General features: G+C 40.6%; 1 protein-coding gene across 5 annotated transcripts in view; it reads right to left on the minus strand.

The window, feature by feature from the left end:
• Positions 1–3,319, minus strand: part of SNX7 (sorting nexin 7) — a 166,530-nt gene extending 163,211 nt beyond the window's left edge. For 2 of the 5 annotated variants that reach the window (XR_004681569.1, XM_035017960.1), the window contains exon 1: positions 3,112–3,318. Coding sequence is in view for 3 of the 5 variants with exons in the window: in XM_035017960.1 (XP_034873851.1) it covers positions 3,112–3,291 (180 nt within the window). In the remaining 2 variants the exon portion in view is untranslated. Of the gene's footprint in view, positions 1–2,381; positions 2,872–3,111 lie in introns of those variants that run through there. The other 3 variants (XM_035017958.1, XM_035017961.1, XM_035017959.1) reach the window with 3 other exon arrangements.
• Between the last annotated feature and the right edge of the window lie 17,643 nt (positions 3,320–20,962).

A 20,962-nucleotide genomic window follows, 5' to 3' on the forward strand; every position in this document is an offset into this window, starting at 1 on the left:
AAATACTAAATAGTTCCATAGGCTTGATAGCTTTGCTGGAGATTGAAATTTTGCCTGCCTATACCTTCCAGAACTTCTTTTTGCCCATTGTATTAAAAAAAGAATTTTTTTTTTTTTAGTTTTGGTGCACCATGCTCATCTCAAACATGCCTAGCAGTGATGAGGATAATTATATCTGTAGATCCCCTGTTTATCTTAGATGATACAGATCTTATTTTATGGTCCTGAATACCTTTTAAAAAGACCAATAACAATATCTATCATTTACCGAGAATCAGATAAGTACCCCACTGCTTTACTGTGACCTAGTTACCTTAGTTATGTTTCAGTTGCTCCTCCTTCTACACATTACAGTATTTAATAAAAATAAAGGCTAGTTATTTTAACATTTCCAAAAAAGAACTTTTTTTCTTTTTTTTTAATATAGAGAAACCAGACTCTTTTCTCTAAATTTTTTGCAAGCCACACGTCATTTTGGCCCAGTCCTAACACTATTCTTACACTAACATTATAATTTTTATCCTTTTTCTTTTTTCTGTTTTTGAATCATTGGTCATGTTCCCCTACCTTCCAACATCTATATTTACTCTTTTAAGTCAATATCCTCTGCATTCCCTATGGTCTCTTGAGATTTGGTATCATTTTCCTCTCACCAGATTACCTGAAAACTCCGAAAAATACTGTTTTGTTTCCCATCTCTCCTGATTTATATTGCCATTTAGAGTCTCTGTCACATCTTCCACCTGGACTCCAAGACTGAATCATGTCTCTCTTTTTTCCAAATACTCAGCACAGTATCTTACACAAAAAGATTTAACATGTATTTGCCATGCGCTTGTAAGGTATTGTGGGAAGAGAAGAATTAATAATAAGCCAAAGATTCTACTCTTTAAAAAGCTTCTGGAGGAGATTATGATATATATTCACAAATAATCTAAGGGAAGAAGGAATGACAAATGTAAGCTGAATATTAAAGTAGGGGATCTCAAAGTACTAAAGCGTAGCAATAGTATACTTTAGAAGTAATTGTTGAAAGTATCTCAGGGTAAACTGGTCAGTGGGAGAGGTCTACAGAGGAGCTGGCTAAAAAGGGAGTGGTAGAGAGAGCAGTCCAAATGGAGAGGACTTTCTTAAATCTGCTTGTCTAACTAACTGTGGTTAATGGTTGTAAAATTCAACTTATAAGCAGGCAGCTAACTTAAATTTTTTCCAAGTATTTTCAGACTCTAACCAACATTACATCTTTACCTTAATCTACGTGGCCAGTCTCTGTAAAAGTGGTTCTTAACATTTTTCTAAGGGTCCAACACATGTAGTTATAAAGCACTAACAGGTAGTGTGGATCCAGGTGTGTGGAGCTGAAGCTTACATCCTTTTAAAAAGAATCCAAACTCAACAAAACAAAATTAGATAGAAAAACAAATGTCGATTTAGAATGGGAAAAGAAATCTCAACAACTCTTCTCCGGAGACTTGGAGATCTAGATTCCTTTCTTCTGAGATAGCTTTAGGCAATTTACCAGAAATGCTAACTTAGAAATGCTTCTGGTTGCAATCTGTCATTCCCTGCCCACCTAGAACATCTAGAATTCCCAGTAACTCTCAACATTTCCAGAGGCCTAAGCACATAAACATCTGAAGCTTCAATTTCATTAGCCTCATCTTAGACCTGCCTCTGACAACAGGGGCTAATTAAAACAATGATTCTTAAGAGGGGACTGGGACACCTAGAATCTGGGGAAAGAGAAAGCACGGGACTAGGTTAAAACAATCCTGGCTGATACACAACGGCCACTCCCAACCAACACTCTCCCTCCCCCAGGCTGGAAGTTTCACAATGCAGAGCCCTACACTAATATGCAAAGACTAACAGTATCTTAGAAGGCAATGTGAGGGATAGGCCAATTGTCCTCGATCTGAACATAAAGTATGTGTGGAATATAAAACAGCAGTGTTAATTTTTTACAAGCGAACATAAAATAATTCCATTGTTTTACAATTTAAACACATTGAAAGGTCAAATCACTTTCTCAAGAGCACAAAACTGTTACTCTGTCTGAACATCTAGAATCCGATTGTGCCTCCCATTCCATTTAATCCTAAAGGGAGAAAGGAGCTTTCGTATTCCTCTTTGGGGTCAGAGTATGCTTGTTCAGTTTGTAACTTCAGTTCGCTCTCCCAGGGTATAGCAGTGCTTAGGAAGGTCGCCTTCCCTAACGCCTCAAGGTAGCAGCTAACTACCGCACAGGCTTATTAATTAGTACAGCAGCAACGTTAAGAAACTGGGTTGACATCTTAACAGCCCTGCAAGAAAGGTATTTTTCTTTTCCAAAAAGAAATTACAACCAGCCGTTGTACAGGCACCACAAGTCTACCACTAACCTGAGTCCTTTTCTCTCCAACTCTACTGCAAGTTAGGAGGGCCCTTTCGTCCTGATTTTCCCCGGGGAAAGGAAAAACGAAAGCGGCCGGCGGTGGGTTGGGAGGCAGTAGCTCACCGAAAAATCCTCAACTGCGCAGCGGAGGAGCTTCCTGTTGGACACACGGGACCCGTTTGCTCCTCAAGAGGGGACTCCCTCGCCACCTAGTCTCGCGGGCTTGAGGCTCACCCCGGTGTCAGTCAGCCCAGTCTTAAACCCACAGTCAGTACCACTAAATCAGGAATAATTTCTCTCGACTAGGGTGATCTCCCTCCCAGAGTGCTGGGCTGGCTGCGCCCGAAAAGGACCGGCCAGGGCGGGGGCACTCTCGGGCCACCGCCTCCCGGGTTCGGAAACTGTCCGGAGGAGGCGTCCGCGTCAGACAAGAACCGAGAAAGAGAAAAAAGGGGGGGAAAATCACAGCTTTGCCGACTCCACAAAGCGACGGCCGTGCCGAACGGAGGGTCAAAGTGCAGAGGAGGGCGCGGCTGCGGTTCGCGGCCCGGCCGGGACGCAGCCCGGGCTGCGGCGAGCCGCCTGGCGGGGTTGGGCGGCCGGGGAGACCCCACCCACCTCCAGCTCGGAGCCTCCGCCGGGGCCGGGCGAGCGCACCGGGGGCGGCCGCCGCGCCACGGTGCCAACTCCTGGAGTTGACTTGGAACTTTCTCGGGACGCGCCGCCGCCGCCCTCACCTTACTGAACACCTCCAGGTCGTCCTCGTCCTCGTCCAGATCCAGCACCTCGGCCTGCAGCAGGGCAGCGGGGCCGCCGCTGCCCAGGAGGGGGGCGTCGACCCCCGGGCTCTCCCCCGTGGCGCCCCCAGCCGGGAGGCCGGAGGAGCGCGCCTGAGCGGCCAGGCGCTCGCCCTCCATCCCGGCAGTGCGCGCCCGGCCCGCCGCCGCCGCCAGCCCGGCTCCCCCGAGCGTGCCCATTGGCTCCCGCGCATCCTGCACCTCCCGGGCCGGCCCCGCTCCAGCCCCTCGCCCGCTGCGCAGACGCGGAACTGCCGGGGCCAGCGCGGGGCCGGCTCGTCCCCACCTGGCCTGGGGCCTGCCGGAGACGCGGGAGAGGGGCTCGCGGGCCCTGGCTAGGGTGGGGAGAGGCCCGCTCCGGCTGGAGGAAAGCCGAGCACGCGAAGGGACGAGGAGGGCGTCCCCGCAGAGCCCTGGCTCGGGGACTGCCGAGCGTGGGCTTCCGCGGCGGCGGGGGGTCTGGGCATAAGCGACAGAGCGCACCGTCAACTTCGGGGGAGCCACAACGAGGCTGGAAGGCAGCCGACCCATCCCGCCGAGAGAAAAAGCCAGTACTGTATTTCCTGTATTTTAAATGGTTGTCTTTCTTCTTGGTTGTGGTTTTGGAGTCCGTCTTTTACTAAGGCTAATGCAAAAATAAAAGACCTGAAAAGCTCCCTCTGTTTTTGTAATTGATTTTTGACCCAGTGACCGGACTGTGTGGTCATCTCACTGCCAAGCCAGGGAAGTTGGATTTAAAAACTCTTTTCAGCCACTTTAAAATGTGCCTTTACTTCTGGAAGTCTTCCTGAAGTTAATGAGCGGGAACATTTCTAAGAGCCGAGGACAAAGAGCAGGACTGGACCTCGCCACCAAGAAACAATCTTCATCTTTGCGCTGCCAATGCCAAGCTACAATTAGTTGTCACTGCTTAATATTAAAAAAAAAAAAAAATCTAAGTTCCAAAAAAAGGAAAATTGAACACAAATTGATATATTTTGGGACTATCTTCATGTTTTATTATTTAACTCCCCTCAGTCCCAGCCAGCTCTTTTCTCCATCGGCCCTGGAAAGAATGTCTAATAAGTTTGCACATAGGCAGGGAGGAGGCTACCTCAGAGACTTGACTCCCTGCAAAATATTTAACCCAATGTTCAGAGTTCTTAACTTAATGAAATTGAAAGATAGATAGATAGATATAAAATATTTGGGGAAATAGAGCATTTCTCTACTTCTGATTAGAGGACATGGCCTTAATAATATGTTCCCTCTTAACCATTCAGATGTACCTCCCATTGCTTTCGGTTCACATATGCTCTTCCTAAGTCAGGCTGGTCAGTCTTCTTCCTACACTTTTTGGTTCCTGTATCCAGAATACCATCTCCTGCTCATCCTTCAGGAATTATCTATAGTCCCATCTCTTTCTGGAAGACTTTCCAAGTCAACACCTCCTGTTCCCAATTTAGCATTTAATTTTATGCCATCTTATAGATTGTATTTATTTCATGTAAATGCCTTATATTTCTTAGCAAACTTTAACATTTAAAGGTTAGTGTTCACATTATTTATTAATAAGCCACAGTGTCAGATATACTCACTTAAAAAGGCTCTGTGCTAATGTCTAAAAGGAATACAAGTTATTAAAAGTCTATTTTTTTTTCCCTCTCTAAGCTCATGCTGGCTAGTGAGAGATTCAAGGGTTTCTAACTGCAACCTGAACCAGGAAATTCTTAAGGATACTGTGACTCACACAGTTGCCAGAAAGCATAGAGACAGGCTCAGAAAATGGGCAGAACAAACCGGGACTACATAGCTTGGATCACAGCCAAAACCATGCCACAGAGCTAATGTGCAGACCTTGCAGCCGCCATTGCTGAACCCAGGATGCCGCTGACACTGATGTCACTGGACTCAGGGTGCTGTCACCAAGGGCCACATCACAGCAGCCTCTGAGAAGTACCTCTATTAGTGCCACAAAAATGCCCCACAGTCCTCTTTCTCGGTGTTAGTAGTTCTAGTTGCAAAACCCTGGAGGAAAGATCTGCTTGACCCACCTGGCCAAATCCCACAGAGGTTTCTAAGGCAAAGAATTTTCTAAACATAGAAAGGCCATATTGATGCTGGTCAGAAGAGAAAAAAAAAAAAAAAAAAAAAAAAAAATCCCTACCACTAGAATTCACTCCTTTGACTGCCTAACATTAATATCATGTTTCTTCACACATTGTCTCCCCCTGACCTCCATTCCTGCTGTATAGTTCAGCTATGGCTCAAGCACTTGAGAATATAGTACTTAGCTCCCCAAAGGAAGAAAACCCAAACCTATTCATTACTGGGGCAGCTCCAAGTCTAACATGTCCATTCCTCCTGCAGTTCTACAATCCTGTTGATATTTTGCAACTTATGGACTAAATTTTTGAATTTAATTACCAAAATGCCAGGCCTGCTTATTCAATGGCATGAAAAATCCTAAACTGCCACATAACAGCCTAAGCTTACCATTAAGTGGGATCATCAGTGGGTTCTTTAATGGAAGAATTCTTATTTGGATACCAAAGCCTATAAACCAGCATGGCTCAAAATTTTAAGTACAGGTGTAATATTAAGAGGAGGCCTACCCAGTCCTGTCCCTTGGTTTCTGGACTCTTTTTCTGATTATAGGAGAAATAGTATCATATATTAAATTTTGTTTCTGAGAACGTACAACTTGTCAAAAACCTTCCTCTCTCTCACCCTTTCCAGTTGGGATCTCCTGAGACCATAACTGAGTCTTTAATGTTACATTCAGCCATCCATAAAGTTAGCTGTTTCTGGTAATGGGGTTCATGATACGACAGGTCACCCCTTGGGTATTGCCCAATGGCTTTGTTTCTTTTGCTGGAAGATGATTTAATTGATTAGAAAAAAAAAATGTTATATGTAAAATCTGATGGGAAAGCAACCGGTCAGTGAGTTCATGGATGATCATGTTGGGAGAAACTGAGCAGGAAAAGCAAACCCAATATATCTTTGCCATTAAGGACAAATCATGGCATCCTCCAGATGGGTATCAGGGGTGGACCAGAAGTAGCTGCTGCTGTGGCGAGATGAACACTTAGCCGTGGAAGTAGCCAGTTGTCCTTTAGTGTGTGGGAAATCCATGCTGTTAAGCTGGTGCATAGCATACATCATTCCCACCATCATGGCCATAGAAAAAGCATAGGAGTGCCTGGCAAAGCAATAGTATTAGCATCCACAGAACAAGAATTCTTATCAAACATACTATTTGATCATGTAAATTCATCAAATGGAGTTTTGGGAAAACATTGCCATGGGCTACAAATAGGCTTTTATTCTGGGACCATTCCAAGAGGCCACATATATTTTCTCAAACCTCCTTGACTTCTGGATCCCACCTTGTTCCTTCTAAGTCCCACCCAACAACCCTTCAGCCCGTGTCCTTGGAGCAATATAGAATCTTCATCCCAGCCTCTCTCCTTTGAAGCCTAGTGGACATTGTTATATACCATGGGGAGGATTTCTCTATTCCATCGTCCTTTTTCACAGCAGTACACCGATTCCAGAATATGATAAAGAACCATCTGCAACCCAGATCTGAAATTTTTACCCCTTAGTTAACTGTTCAAATGGAGTTCCCTGTGAGATCCTAACAGTATGCCTGTTGGTAGCAAGAGCCAAATGCTCATGCAATGTATGCTTTTAGGACTATTTTTATATATACCATTTCCACATGAGTATGGTTGGCTGAGGGCTTATCTAATTTTATGGTTTTTTGTTAGTATATTGTTAATAATTATTTTGTTAATAATTTCATGATGAGCTGCTCAGGTCACATAGTCACATGATGTCCCACGCTTAGGTATTTAGTATTTGTCAAAACCCCATAGCAAGCCAAGGGCTGGTTTCCTAAATGAAAAAAGAGGACATGTTTTGCCTTAAAACTTGATGTTTTTTATTCTCTTTCAGAACTTGTCACAGATTCCAGAGAGCATCCTGTTTCTACAGGCTCATCAATAATATTGTCAAAAGTAGCTAATTGGTACCTCCTTTGAGTCTGACAATGTTATTAGTACATTATGTATGTTTACTCATTTAATTCTCAAAAACACCTTATGAGAGGTGCTATTATTAACATCCCCATTTTATAGATGAGGAAACTGATGAACAGAGAGGTTTAGTAACTTATCCAAGGTAAGTAATAAGTGGCAAATAATCTACAGCTCACTGAAAGACAGTGTTATGTATGTTGCCTTAAAAAAAATAAAAAAGAGGAATTATAAGGATATTTTGGGATTCTTGGTTCTTGAGAGAATGAGACTAAACATTTCAGCTGACGCTCTGCATGCCCCCAGGGTGGAGTGATAGGATTGGCCTCTATAATCTAAAAGTTTGAATTAAAGAATAATGGAAGTGAAAATTTGTAAAATATGCACTCAATAACAAAACTTTTCTCCATCAGCCTGGGCTCTGTGTGAGAAAGATATCTACTCCCCCCTCAAATCCTTTTCTCCCCACCCCCAAATCCTAACCATAGTTCAGGAAGTCACACTTCAAAAAATTCCAAGTGTACCTGGGTTAATGATATATACCTGGAACCTCTGGCACAACCAAACACAAAATCTCTCTTCAAAACACTTCTGACAGAGTTTCTACAGATAAAACTCTACTGTAGATGAGATCAGTGTTAATCCATGAGATTAAAAATGTTCAAGGAAACCACCTACCATGTACCAGAATCACTATATAAAGCTATTAAAAGGATTAGAGCCTAGAGAACTTTAAGCAGTACACAAAAATATAAATTATTTAATAAATAAAAAGAATGAAAATAACTACAAGATGCTATAAAAATAGCTAAGAATTGAGAAATGAAAAATACAGTTATTGTGCTGATGGTTAATTTTTTGCCTCTTCACTCCATATCAACTCCTGTTGCCTGCTCCAGAATGATGGTGCTGGGCCTTGTCAATATTTCTGTTTTGCCACCTGGCATGATGTCAAGCCTTGTCAGTAGAGGGCCTGGAGGAGCACTGGAGGAAGAAGGATGTTCCTCTTCCTGTTTTTGGTATGCTATCTTACCAGTGTCCTGTGGAGAGCTATTTTTCCTCCTTTGTTCAGCCCCTACATAGTTTCTCTAGTGTAAGTTTCCTTCAGGGCACAGCTTTGATGGTGTTTTACCCACTACCAAACTCATACGACTGTGGTGGCATAGTCTAGAGACCCAGACATTGTGAGCCTGCCCCCAGCCTAGGTTGCCACAACCCATACCCTCTCCTCAGTCCCAGGCATGGACATACACCCAGGGGCACTGGAGGTCTGCCATCCCCTGACCTTTGTCCTGCACCCGGCCCAGAGCTGACCCAGTCTGAACTGAACATGGAAGTGCACTAGACTCCTGAAGAGGGGGACCTCTTAAGCTCCTGACTCCAACAGTGTCCAGCAGCCTCTCTTGGTGCCTAACAAGTTCTAAGGCTTAGCACTTCCCAGAGGGTAGATTTCCAGCAGGTTCCACTAATGAAGCACTTTGCTGACTTCGCCATTCAGGAAGCCAGTGTGGTACTCTTTCCACTGATATCTGGACCTTAGCCCTAACAGTGGAGGACATTTTCTTGGGTACTTATCTCAACCCTAGGGGTAGTGGTCACATCTTTCTCTGTTATTGTTACTTTAGAATTCTTTGAAACACTCCTTACTCCAATCCCTTTCTAGTAAAGCTTTATATTAAACTTTCCCTTTTTAAATGATGGTGGGGTCCCATCTCCTGACCGGACCTTGAACAATATAGAATTCGTACTAGGAATGGTCCTAGGACATAGACCTACAAAAATGGCATTCTGGGAATCTCTGTACAACGAGGTGACCGAGGAAAAAATAACCCTGAGCCTGATCTACAGATGAATCTTCGTGATATGCTAGGAGCTAGTAGCCCCTCAAAGTAGCAGCTGCAGCACCATAGCCCCACCCAAGGGTGAATCTGAAGAACAGTGGTGAAGGAAAATCCTCCTAGTGGCCAAAACTTCAGGTATGAAATGTGGTCAACTACTACATCTGGAGTGAGAAATGTCCAGAAATGTAGGTCTGTCTTAATTCATAAGTAGTTGTAAATGGTTTGGTCAGATGGTTAAAGACTTGGAAAGAATATTGGAAAACTGATGAAAAGGGAGCTTAGGGAAGAAAGATGTCAATGGACTTTCCGTAGGGGCACAGGCTGTGACAATACTAGTGAATGTGAAATGTCTACTAAAAGACCTCTCCTGCAGAGGAGGTTCTTAACGATCAGGTGGAAAAACTATAGACTCTAGGAATGTCAATCATCCATTCTCCCTAACCATCACATTCCTTACTTAATGGGCCTGTGAACTTAAGTAGCAATGGTGGCAGGAATGGAATCTATGCATGAGTTTGATAACATGGACATCCCTTTACCAAAGCTGACCTGACTAGTGTTGCTGACCTGACTAGTGACTAATCTGCCAACAGCACAAACCAACACTGAATCCTCAATATGGCACCATTTTGGGGATATGTGACAGCAAGCCAGTCATTGGTGGCAAGCTGATTACACTGGATATATGCCTTCATGGAGTAGGTAGAGATTCATCCTCATTGAAACAGAAATTCTAGATGAGTTTTCCTTTCCTGCCATTGTTTTTGCCAACATCACCACTGATGAGTTCACAGAGTATCTTATTCACCATTGTGGCATTCCATCTGATCAAAATGAAAAAATTCATTTCACAGCAAAGGAAATCATAAACTCATGTACATGGAATCAACTATTCTTACCATATACCCCTTAACCTATATGCTTTCCATTCCATCTCTTCTGGCCCAAAAGTGACTCATGTCTCTTTTGTTCACAACAAATTGGCCAGAGCTGGTCATGTGGCTTCATCTAACCCCAAGGAGGTCATGAAGTACAATCATATGTTCAATAGGCAGAGGGTCAAAAATACTTGATGAATAGCACAAATGACAGTTACAACCTATGTGTGGTTAATTCTAGGTAATTAACATGAGGCAAAAACAAGGTGATGGAAAGCAATAACCCAAGTCTATGATTAATACCCATTTATTCTGTAAGTGTACAGTTCTTTAAAGAGAATTCCTTACTGGCTTAAAAAATTCAAGCAAGTATTTTAAATTATTAGCTTCAATTTTCTCATCTAAAAAGTGGGGATAATTAGTATATACTTCAAAGGCTATGAGGATCAAAGAAACTAATAGATGTGAAATAATTTGTGAAATAAAGACAAGTACAAATCTTAATTGTTTCATTACTATTAATATTATTAATGTAAGCAGTAGCATATGATTGCCATATTTTCTCCATAATTTCATTTAGACACCCAAGTAGTAATGTCTGGGTTAGTTCCCATAATGTAACATGATGCTTTGCAGTTTGATTAGAATATATGGGTTTGGGTTTTGTTTTTAAGGTCTCCCTTACTTTTAAGGAACACTGGCAATTCCAAGTCCTCAGTCATTTATTGCGACAAAGAAACAAATAAATGTGTTAGAATAATAAGGCAACATGATTTTAAACATCTTTAACTCATCAAAACCCAAAGGACATGGATTATGCATGTAATTCCATGACCGATAATGGCCTGCTTTTCTGTTGAATGTAAAGCAATGATCCTCCTATCAGGAAAGCTAGGAATTATTTTCATTGAATACAGGAAACAAATTTACTATCTAACATAACTAGAAATACAGAGGTAAGAGGCCTAAGAAGGCAGGCATTGTAAGATAATTGTTCAATAATTGTTACCTAATTAATTGGATGAATGAACTGATTTAGAAACAGCTTACTATTGCCAAACTTGTTTTTAAAATGTTGATGTTTTTTTTTAATTTTTTTTAATTCTTATGTTAATCCCCATACATTACATCATTAGTTTTAGATGAAGTGTTCCATGATTCATTGTTTGTGCACAACACCCAGTGCTCCATGCAGAATGTGCCCTCCTCAATACCCACCACCAGGCTAACCCATCCTCCCACCCACCTCCCCTCTAGAACCCTGTTTGTTTTTCAGAGTCCATCGTCTCTCATGGTTCGTCTACCCCTCCGATTTCCCCTGCTTCTAAAATGTTGATGTTTTGAGGAGCCTGGGGGCTCAGTCAGTTAAGTGTCTGACTTCAGTTCAGGTCACGATCTCAAGGTCCTAGTACTGAGCCGCATGTGGGGCTCCCTGCTCCATCTCTCTCACCATCTCCCTCTGCATGCCCTCCTCTGTCGCCACTCCTGCTCACTTTCTCTCTCTCTCTCTCTCAAAAAACTAAAATCTTTTTTTTATTTTTTTTTTTATTCTTTTTTTTTTTTTTCTATTTGACAGAGAGAAAGAGAATACAAGCAGAGGGAGCGGCAGGCAGAGGGAGAGGGAGAAGCAGGCTCCCTGCTCAGCAGGGAGCCCAATGTGAGGCTTGATCCCAGGACCCCAGGATCATGACCTGAGCCAAAGGCAGACGCTTAACATCTGAGCCACCCAGGTGCCCCTAAAATCTTAAAAATAAATAAATAAAATGTTGATGTTTTAACAAATGTTCAGTTTCTCAGGTCTACCATACTCCTTTTCTATGGACAGACCCATTAGACAGATCACTGGTATCATGGAATTTCATTTAAGTGGTACCTAGTATAATGGGAATTTATCTCCAGTTCATTTTAATTCTAGAAGAAAAGTTCATTTGAAGATATTTGCTTTAAGGAAACTTCAGAAAAAATTTTCCAATAAGTTATATGTCCTTGGTAATTTTTTAAAAGATTTATTTATTTATTTTAGAGAGAGAGAGAGAAAGAGGGTGCAAGAACAAGTGGGGGGAGGGGCAGAAGGAGAGAATCTCAAGCTGACTCCCCACTGTGTACAGAGCCCGAGGCAGGGCTTGATCTCAGGGTCCTGTGATTGTGATCTGAGCTGAAATCAAGTGTCAGACGCTTAACTCACTGAGCTACCCAGGTGCCTCATATGCTTGGTAATGCTTTTAAATGAAGGAGTTATGGAACATAGAGATGCCATATCTTAAAAGTGAGACTTAGATATTTTCTTTCTCTTTTTACAAATTAATAGCTTTATTGAGATATAATTCATATACCATATAATGCACCCATTTAAATTATAAAAGTCAATGGTTTTTATATATTCACATATTGGACATTTCCATCACTCCCAAAAAGAAGCCCCTACACCCATTAGCAAGCACTCCCATTTATCCCCAGCCCCCAGCCCATGGCAACTACTAATGTACTTTTTGTCACTATGGATTTGCCTAGTTCTGCACATTTCATATAAGTGGAATCATATAATAGTATTAAATCTATCCATGAACATGGAGTATCTTTCCATTTATTTAAGTCTTCTTTAATTTCTTTGAAAATGTTTAGTAGTTTTTAGCAGTAAGTTTGCATTTCTCTTATTAAATTTACTTCTAGATATTTTATTCTTTATTATACTACCATAAATGGAATTATGTTCTTAATTTTATTTACAATTTTTCATTGCTATTGTATAGAATTATGATTGGGTTTTTTACTTAATTAATTTATTAATTTTAATTTTTATTTATTTACTTACTTATTTTGAGAGGGAGAGGGAGAGAGAAAATCTTAAGAAGGCTCCATGCTCAGCACAGAGCCTGATGCCGGACTTGATCGCACAACCCTAAGATCATGACCTGAGCCGAAATCAAGAGTCAGATGCTTAACTGAACCACCCAGGCACCCAAGTTCTTTTTATTTTGATCTGGTGCCTTATAACCTTGCTTAACTTGATTATTCGGTTTAATATTTTTTAGTGAATTCTTCAAGATCTCCAATATGCACAATCAAGTAATCTTCAAATTGTGATAGTTTCACATCTTTGTTTCCAGTATAGTTGCCTTTTATTTCATTTGCTTGCTCTTTTAGTCAGGGTTCTCCAGAAGAACAGAACCAATTATATAATGAGTAATTGGCTACACAGTTATGGAAGCTGACAAGCCTTAAGATCTGCTGTCAGCACAGTGGAGTTCCAGAAGAGCCCCTGGTGTAGTTCCAGTCTGAAGATCAACAGGCTGAAGACACAGAAAGAACCAGCATTCCAGTTCAAGTCCAAAAGCAGGAAAAAGCCAGTGTCCCAGCTTGAAGACTGTCAGGCAGGAGTTCCATCTTACTCAACCTTTTTTTTTTTTTTTTAAGTCCTTCAACTGATTGGATAAGACCTACTCACATTAGGGAGAGCAATCTGCTTTACTCAGTATACCAATTCAAATGTAATCTCATCCAGAAACACCCTCACAGAAACATCCAGAATAATGTTAAAGTTAACATCTAGACACGCCATAGCCCAGTCAGCTGGACACATAAAATTAACCATCACAAGTTCACTCCTTGTCAATTTGGCACCCATTCACATCCCTCTCTCTTTTTTTTTTAAGATTTTATTTATTTATTAGAGAGAAAGAGCACACAAGTGGAGGGGAGGGGCAGAGGGAGAGGGAGAAGCATGCTCCCCACTCAGCAGGGAGCCCGATACATGCTCTATCCCAGAACCCTGGGATCATGACCTGAGCTGAAGGCAGACACTTAACTGACTGAGCCACCCAAGTGTTCCCCAATTCACATCTCTTTAAGCCATACTTCATATCCAAATCAAGAAATAACAAGGTCATAATGCCACCCAGCATGATACAACTATCTTGCATACAACCAAAAATGCCCCTGTCCTGGAAGAAGATGTAAAGTTCTTGGGTGATGTTTACTCTTTTCCTTGATATTCCATGACCTAAATACTATGATGCAAAACTAACAATGCTTAACTACTATGACATAAAGTCAATACATCTTATGTTATATGATAAGGGAATAAGAGAGGAAAGAAATGTGCTATTTTGAGCACTGTGAATTGCGCAAGACTGTTGAATCACAGATCTGTACCTCTGAAACAAATAATACATTATATGTTAAAAAAAAAAGAAGAAGAAGATAGCAGGAGGGAAAGAATGAAGTGGGGGAAATTGGAGGGGGAGATGAACCATGAGAGACGATGGACTCTGAAAAACAAACTGAGGGTTATAGAGGGGAGGGGGTTGGGAGGATGGGTTAGCCTGGTGATGGGTATTAAAGAGGGCACGTTCTGCATGGAGCACTGGGTGTTACATGCAAACAATGAATCATGGAACACTACATCAAAAACTAATGATGTGATGTATGGTGATTAACATAACATAATAAAAAAAAAAAATGCCCCTCTCCTGGAAGAAGAGGTAAAGTTCTTGGGTGATGTTTACTCTTTTCCTTGATATTCCATGACCTAAATACTATGATGTAAAACTAACACTGCTTAACTACTATGATATAAAGTTAATACATCTTATGTTATATGATAAGGGAATAAGAGAGGAAAGAAATGGCAAACATCTTTGTTCCTTTCATATGTGTATATACATGCACACACATACACACATACAGAAATATATCCATAACAAAATAAGGAATAAGGATGAAATACTCATGACGATTAGAGTCGTCATGTGTCATAGCTGATACTTATAACAACCATCTTCTATTACTCATTCTGTATTCCTTTTGCCTTCAGCAAGCACCCCAGCTAGTCATAGTTCTTTATGTGATGGAGCAACCCAAACCTTCATTCCTGAAGAGTTTGGGCCATGACTAGTCCTGCCTCATTTGGGTTGCTGTAGTTTGACATTGATCTTAATCACAGCATGGCAATGCTGAGATGTCTTAAGGGATCTCCTGTATTCCACATATACTCTTCCTTACCTCCTTTGTGGAGTAGCAGTCCAATTTCTCCTTAGTGACAAGTGTGACTGAAGAAAGAGGCTGACTGGTAACTACAGAATGGTCATCCTGTCCATTTGATTGTTAAAACTTCCTCTGCTAAGGTCACCATTTGTTGAGCATTTATACAGGATTCAAATATCTTTACGTCATTTGCCCATTCAGAGATGTCTAGCTACATATCTTCTCCCCAAATTTCTTTGTCATCAATAATCTAATCATATTCCTTCTAAGTCCCTGACCATTTAGCTAAACCACTAGCCAGAGGCAGTGAATTGAAATATAATCACATCCCTGGCCATTGCTTCTTCCAAGCAAAATGAATGATCAACTGCACTGCTTGAAGTTCTGCCCACTGGGAGGATTTCCCTCTTACTTAGTCTTTTTGTTCTATTCAGGCCTTCAACTGATGAGATGAGGCCCATCCACATTAGAGAGGGCAATCTACTTTACTCAGTCTACGAATTTGAATGTGAATCTCATCCAGAAACAACACACAGACACACACAGAACAATGTTTGACCAAATGCCTGGGCACTTCACGGCCCAGCAAGTTGAGACATAAAATCACCCATCACACTTACCTAATTGACCTGGCTAGCAACTGCAGTGGGTTGACGAGACGCAAGACAGCAGACATCCTTGTCATGTTTCTGATTTTAGAGAGAAGGAATTCAAAATTTACCAGTAAGTTTGATGTTAGCTGTGTGGTCTTAATACATGCCCTTTATCAGGCTGAGGCAATACCCTTCTGTTTCTAGTTGGTTGAGTGGTTTTTGTTTTTTGTTTTTTTCATGAATGTGTTTTGGATTTTCTCAAATGTTGTTTCTTATGGATTGAGAGAATAATGGGGATTTTGTCCTCCTGGGTTGAAACTTCTGTCCTATGACTGAGGACAGGAGGATTATCACAGCCGAATATTCTTGTATTCTTGGCCTATAATGCCTACAGTAGAGCCTCCACCCTATGTGTGGGAGCTGGGTGGAGGGAAGGACCCCCATACATTGACTACACTCACCTCAGATTTAACCTCTGGAACATGAGCAAGGGAAGGAGAGGAATGGAAATGCTGGTGGCCTGTCCCTCCCAGGGAGATACTCAAGCTCTTAACTATAGCTGGGGGAAGAGGAATCTAGGTGAGGTACACACTCACCTAGAGTAGAGTTTCCATCACCATGAGCTGGGAGGGAGAAAAGAGAGAGAGCAGGTTGTGTCTCAAGTGCAACAGACTCTCACTGTTCTGACAGATTTTAGATTTTCTTGAATAAATGTTTCTACATTTCCTACATGCCCTAAGGTCAGTTACCATTTATGGTTGTCTCTCGGGAGTGGGGGGAGCAGGTCTGCAGAGCTCCTCATGCAGCTATTCCGGAAGTTGTCTCAAATGCTTACTTTCTGTGAATAACACAAAGTCAAAAAAATTGCCCAGACAAGAGTGGTTTTCACCCCTTTTCATTATGATACAGACTTTGGAAGACATGAATTTTATAATGTGACATGATCCCAGGGTAATCTTCTATTTCTCTGACTTTTCTTAATTAAAATTGTGTTTTTATTTCAAAAAGGAACTTGTCAAGCAATTTCCTTAGTATCAGAACTTAGGATCGACACTTTGGCCTGGAGAAATATTTTAAAAGATCTGCATTAAATACAGTTTAAGAAAATAAAAGTGTTCTTATTTAAAAAATCAACTCTTTAAAATTCCTACTGGGTTATAAATAATGATGATGCAAAACAAATATATAAAAAAGACAAAGAAGTACATTAAAACTCCCACATTTAATACCTTCAGGAAAAAGAAAATGTGCGGTGAATATTTAATATACTTTGAGAACAGAGGCAAGAGTTTTGAATGTTCTTAACTATGAAACACCAGTTTTAACCTCAGCCATCTCCTCTTGAAAACACTACAGTTGTCATTATAAGATGGAATATTGCTTCAAACATGTTTTATAGAAGTTTGATCTTACAAAGTAAAACTGTCTTGTTTTGTTTTATTTTAAAAAGATAATGAGAATTTTATATGTAGAAACCTAAAGTAAAAAGTTTCTCTCTCTTTCAACTAGCTATATCCAAAGAATGATTTAGTTGTGACAATATGGGTGAACCACCTGACCATATAGCCTTTGAAGGTAGAAACCCTGGCATACCATCTTTCCGAAGAATCTAAAGAGTATTTGTTCGCTATGGTGATCTTGCATATCAAACTCCACTGAGGTATTTGCCATTTGGATATAGCATACTCTCCCTGTTCTTGATAACACCATCTACTTACTACTCCATTGCTCCTTTTAATATATAACAATTTTGGCATCAGGTCCACTGCCTTTCTTTATACTCAGAATCCTACACTCATCCTGAGTAAATCCATTCCATGTGATGACCTATAAGTCCCTTTTCTTCTTCAACTCTAAAGGTTTTCTTGTCCATTTCGACTCAGTTATTTCTACTGTCACACCCACACACCCACACACATACACACAAATTTTATTTTATATATATATAATATGATTTTAAGCCTATAAAAAGACACTCATGCAAAGATAAAAGATATAGATAAAATTCACAGTAAGTTCCAGTTTTTAATTCATATGATTGTGCAAGATCTCAAAGTTTACTTTTCCAAATTTTATTGCTTGGAGAATTTGATAAATTCGGTAAAACTTCTTTGGAGAGCAATTTGGTGATATTTATCAAATAAAAATTGTACAGAGATGTTATGGCTAAATTGTGTTCCCCACCACCACCACATGACTGTATTTGAAAATAGGACCTGTCAAGATGTAATAAAGGTTAAATGCGGTCACAAGTGTGCGGCCCTAATCTGATAAGACTGGTGTCCTTATAAAAGGAGGAAAAGACTCCAAAGCATTCTCTGTCTCCACATGGGCACAGAGGAAAAACCACTTAGGAAATGAGAAAGACGCTATCTACAAGCCAGGACGAGAGGTCTCGCAAGAAACCAAAATCCTTACAGCACCTTGATCTTGGACTTCTCGCCTCCAGAACCGTGAGAAAATACATTTCTGTTATATCACTCAGCTTGTGGTATCATTTTGGCAGCCTGAGCTAACTAACACAAAACCTTTGACTCAGAAATTCCAACTATAGGTCTTTTCTCTAGATAAAGATGGGGGACACAATCGGGAATGCTCATTACAGCATTTTTGCAATTGCAAAGAATTGGACATAATTCCAGTGCCTTTCTTCTGGGTTAGATATTTTGAATTTGCTCATTCAGGTTTCATTTTACCACCTCTTCTTCAAATTTGGAACACTAAGAACTTTATTTTCCAGACACTATTGCAGCTAGGGCTCTGGGTACAAACTGGATCAACCACTTAGATGCATTCGTATGGCATTTGGAAGTGAGGTGGACATCATCTTCTTGCTTTTACTTGGTAATTTCCAAAGGTCAGCAAGGTGGTAGAAATGAACAGTCTTTTTGCTTTTGCTCTGCTTGGTTGATTGACTGTTCCCAGAGCAGAGCATTCCAGGATCCATTCCCCAGCTTCCTGGGTGTCGAGGGGAGGTTGTGGAGGAAGGGGCAGAAGGAGGGTTGGCATTTTGATTTTGGTACAGCTTCAGAGGTGGTCTCAGAGGTAACAGCTACATGAGTCAGTCAATCCTGTACTGTTTCGGAAGATATTCCTGAAGGGCCCACTGAGAACCCTCTCTTTTTAGCCTTTCTAATGATTTTGTAAGCCCCAATTCCCTATATGCTATCTCTACCTGCTTAATCTACATACAGCTATTTGTTTCCCGAACTGAACCCTGACTGATGTACCCCCAATAAGGAAATGACAAAATTAAGTATAACATATGCATATAATGAAATGATCTATTAGTTAGTTAGAGGAGTAAAGAGCAGCTCCATGTATCAATAAAGCCAGATGTGGCTGTTAAATAAAACATCATTACATGAAAAAAGGCAAGCAGCAGAATGATATGTATATACAACAAATACATAGCCACATAGCTCTGTACATACACACAAACCAATAACATATATTCTCTGAGGCTAGGTATGTTTGTACATGAAATAGACACCAAACTGTTATTGCGGTTTACCTTTGCAAAAAACGGATATAGGATGTGGGTAGCCAAAAATGCTTTAGCTTTTACTCAATTGCATCAAAGAACTTTGGTTTTTCTCTAACATTTAAAGGGGGATGCATCCATGTTTTCATGCTTTATAAAGAATTAATTTTTAAAAAGCTCCTTTGCCACCGAAACACTAATTCAAGCATTGTATTTCCTGAGCACAATCTTCTATTATTCTAGCTTATTCTTTCAACTGCTCCCTCTGTGATCATTCTTGTGTCTCGGTGGGCCCTCAGGTCATTGCTCTTGCTACTTCTCTCTAATACATCACCGTTCAGCTTAGATTTCCTGCTCCTTCATTTCGGTCATTCTAGTACTCAGTCCTCTCATCCCTTTTTTCTTCCTTTGCACATGCCTCTAATACCCTCAATCTAGATAATTACAACTATTCATTTTCTGAGTGAGAATTACTGAACATGACAAATTGTTCTCAGTGTAACTTCATAATCACCTACCTCAACTGGGTCCTCACCGATACCCAGTTATTCTACTGTTTCTTTGTTCAACTCCCATTCTTACTCCCCGCAATGACTATTTCAAAAGTTGGATAGAACTCAGAAGTTCAGAGAAAACTCTGAACCTTGATTGCATAACCTCCCTCCTTATTCTCAGCAGGTGGCTTTATCTCCTACTTTATAAAGAAAACAGAAGTCTTAAACATACAGACTCACTCAATTCTGCCTACATGCAATCCTCCTTCCCTCTCTGTTAGAATACTTGCTCCACTTCTGAAGACCTGGAAGTTGTTGATTCTGGATTTGACATCCGGAAATGTTGAGCCCATTTGGGGACCACAGGAGGATTTATCCTGAAAACAAAACCAACACTGTACAGTTAACAGACAGATGAGAAAATATCTGGATCCATAAAGACAGTAGTGTTTATCAAGCAAATTTGGCAGTGTCTTTATCAAAGATTCCATGGTTGTGCATGCAGATTGAAATGATAGATGTCTTAATTGTTGAGGTTATTTGAGTCACTCTTCTTCTCTACATTCTGAAAAAAATACCAAATTCAAGTTGACTTGAAAATGGCTACATGGGGATTCCACTTCTGGTCTACTCTTACCCACACAATTATTACAGAGTGTGAGGGGATGAGATGGGGGCTCTTGTTAAACCCCCCATGTGATATAGGATGTGACATTTTCTTATCTACTCCTATGAGACTGGAAAGACTAAAATTCTATACTTCTGGATTGCTAAATGCCTTCAAGACAAAAGTACATTTCATGTTTTGAATACTTAATTCAGTATTTTTTTCTGATGGAGCAGGTGATCTGAAATACCTAATCTACTATTACTGGATACAAATGCTACCATCGCGTTTAAAATTTGGACCAGCTTTACTGAGGTATAATTTATAGTCAGCAAATTTCACCAAATTTAAGTGTACAACTTGATAAATTTTGACAATTATATATAATAGTGTAACCACAACCATAATCATGATATAAAATATTTCCATCTGTTAAAAGAATTTGTTGGTAGCCATTTGTCATATATAAAACCTGGATTCACAAAGTTTGACTTAAAACCATAATACGTTCTTCATATGCACCTATTCTTTAAACTTATCATAATTGTGAATAATTTTAAACAAATAACAGATAACAAAAGATTAGACAAGAAGCCAGGTGACACTGAAAGGGAGATGGGTGTGCAGTACCTGACTTAACATACCAAAGAAAGCAAGTTTTCAGGACTTGGGGTAAAGTGGGAAAAGTAACCTAATTTCCACTTCATAAACAGTTAGGAATCGAAGGCCCCAAAAATGTGTGGGCTGAGAAATGGTTAGATATGCAGATCCCTTTCCTCTGCCCTGGAGCCAGGTGACTACAAGAGAAGACTGGAAATTAATTAGACCTGCTGCTGTTGTGGGCACAGATAGAAACTGCTCTCCTAAAATACCAGTGGATAGATAAATT

The sequence above is a fragment of the Mirounga leonina genome, unplaced genomic scaffold (assembly GCF_011800145.1).
Source record: "Mirounga leonina isolate KUSES-001 unplaced genomic scaffold, KU_Mleo_1.0 Mir_173, whole genome shotgun sequence".
NCBI lineage: Eukaryota > Metazoa > Chordata > Mammalia > Carnivora > Phocidae > Mirounga > Mirounga leonina.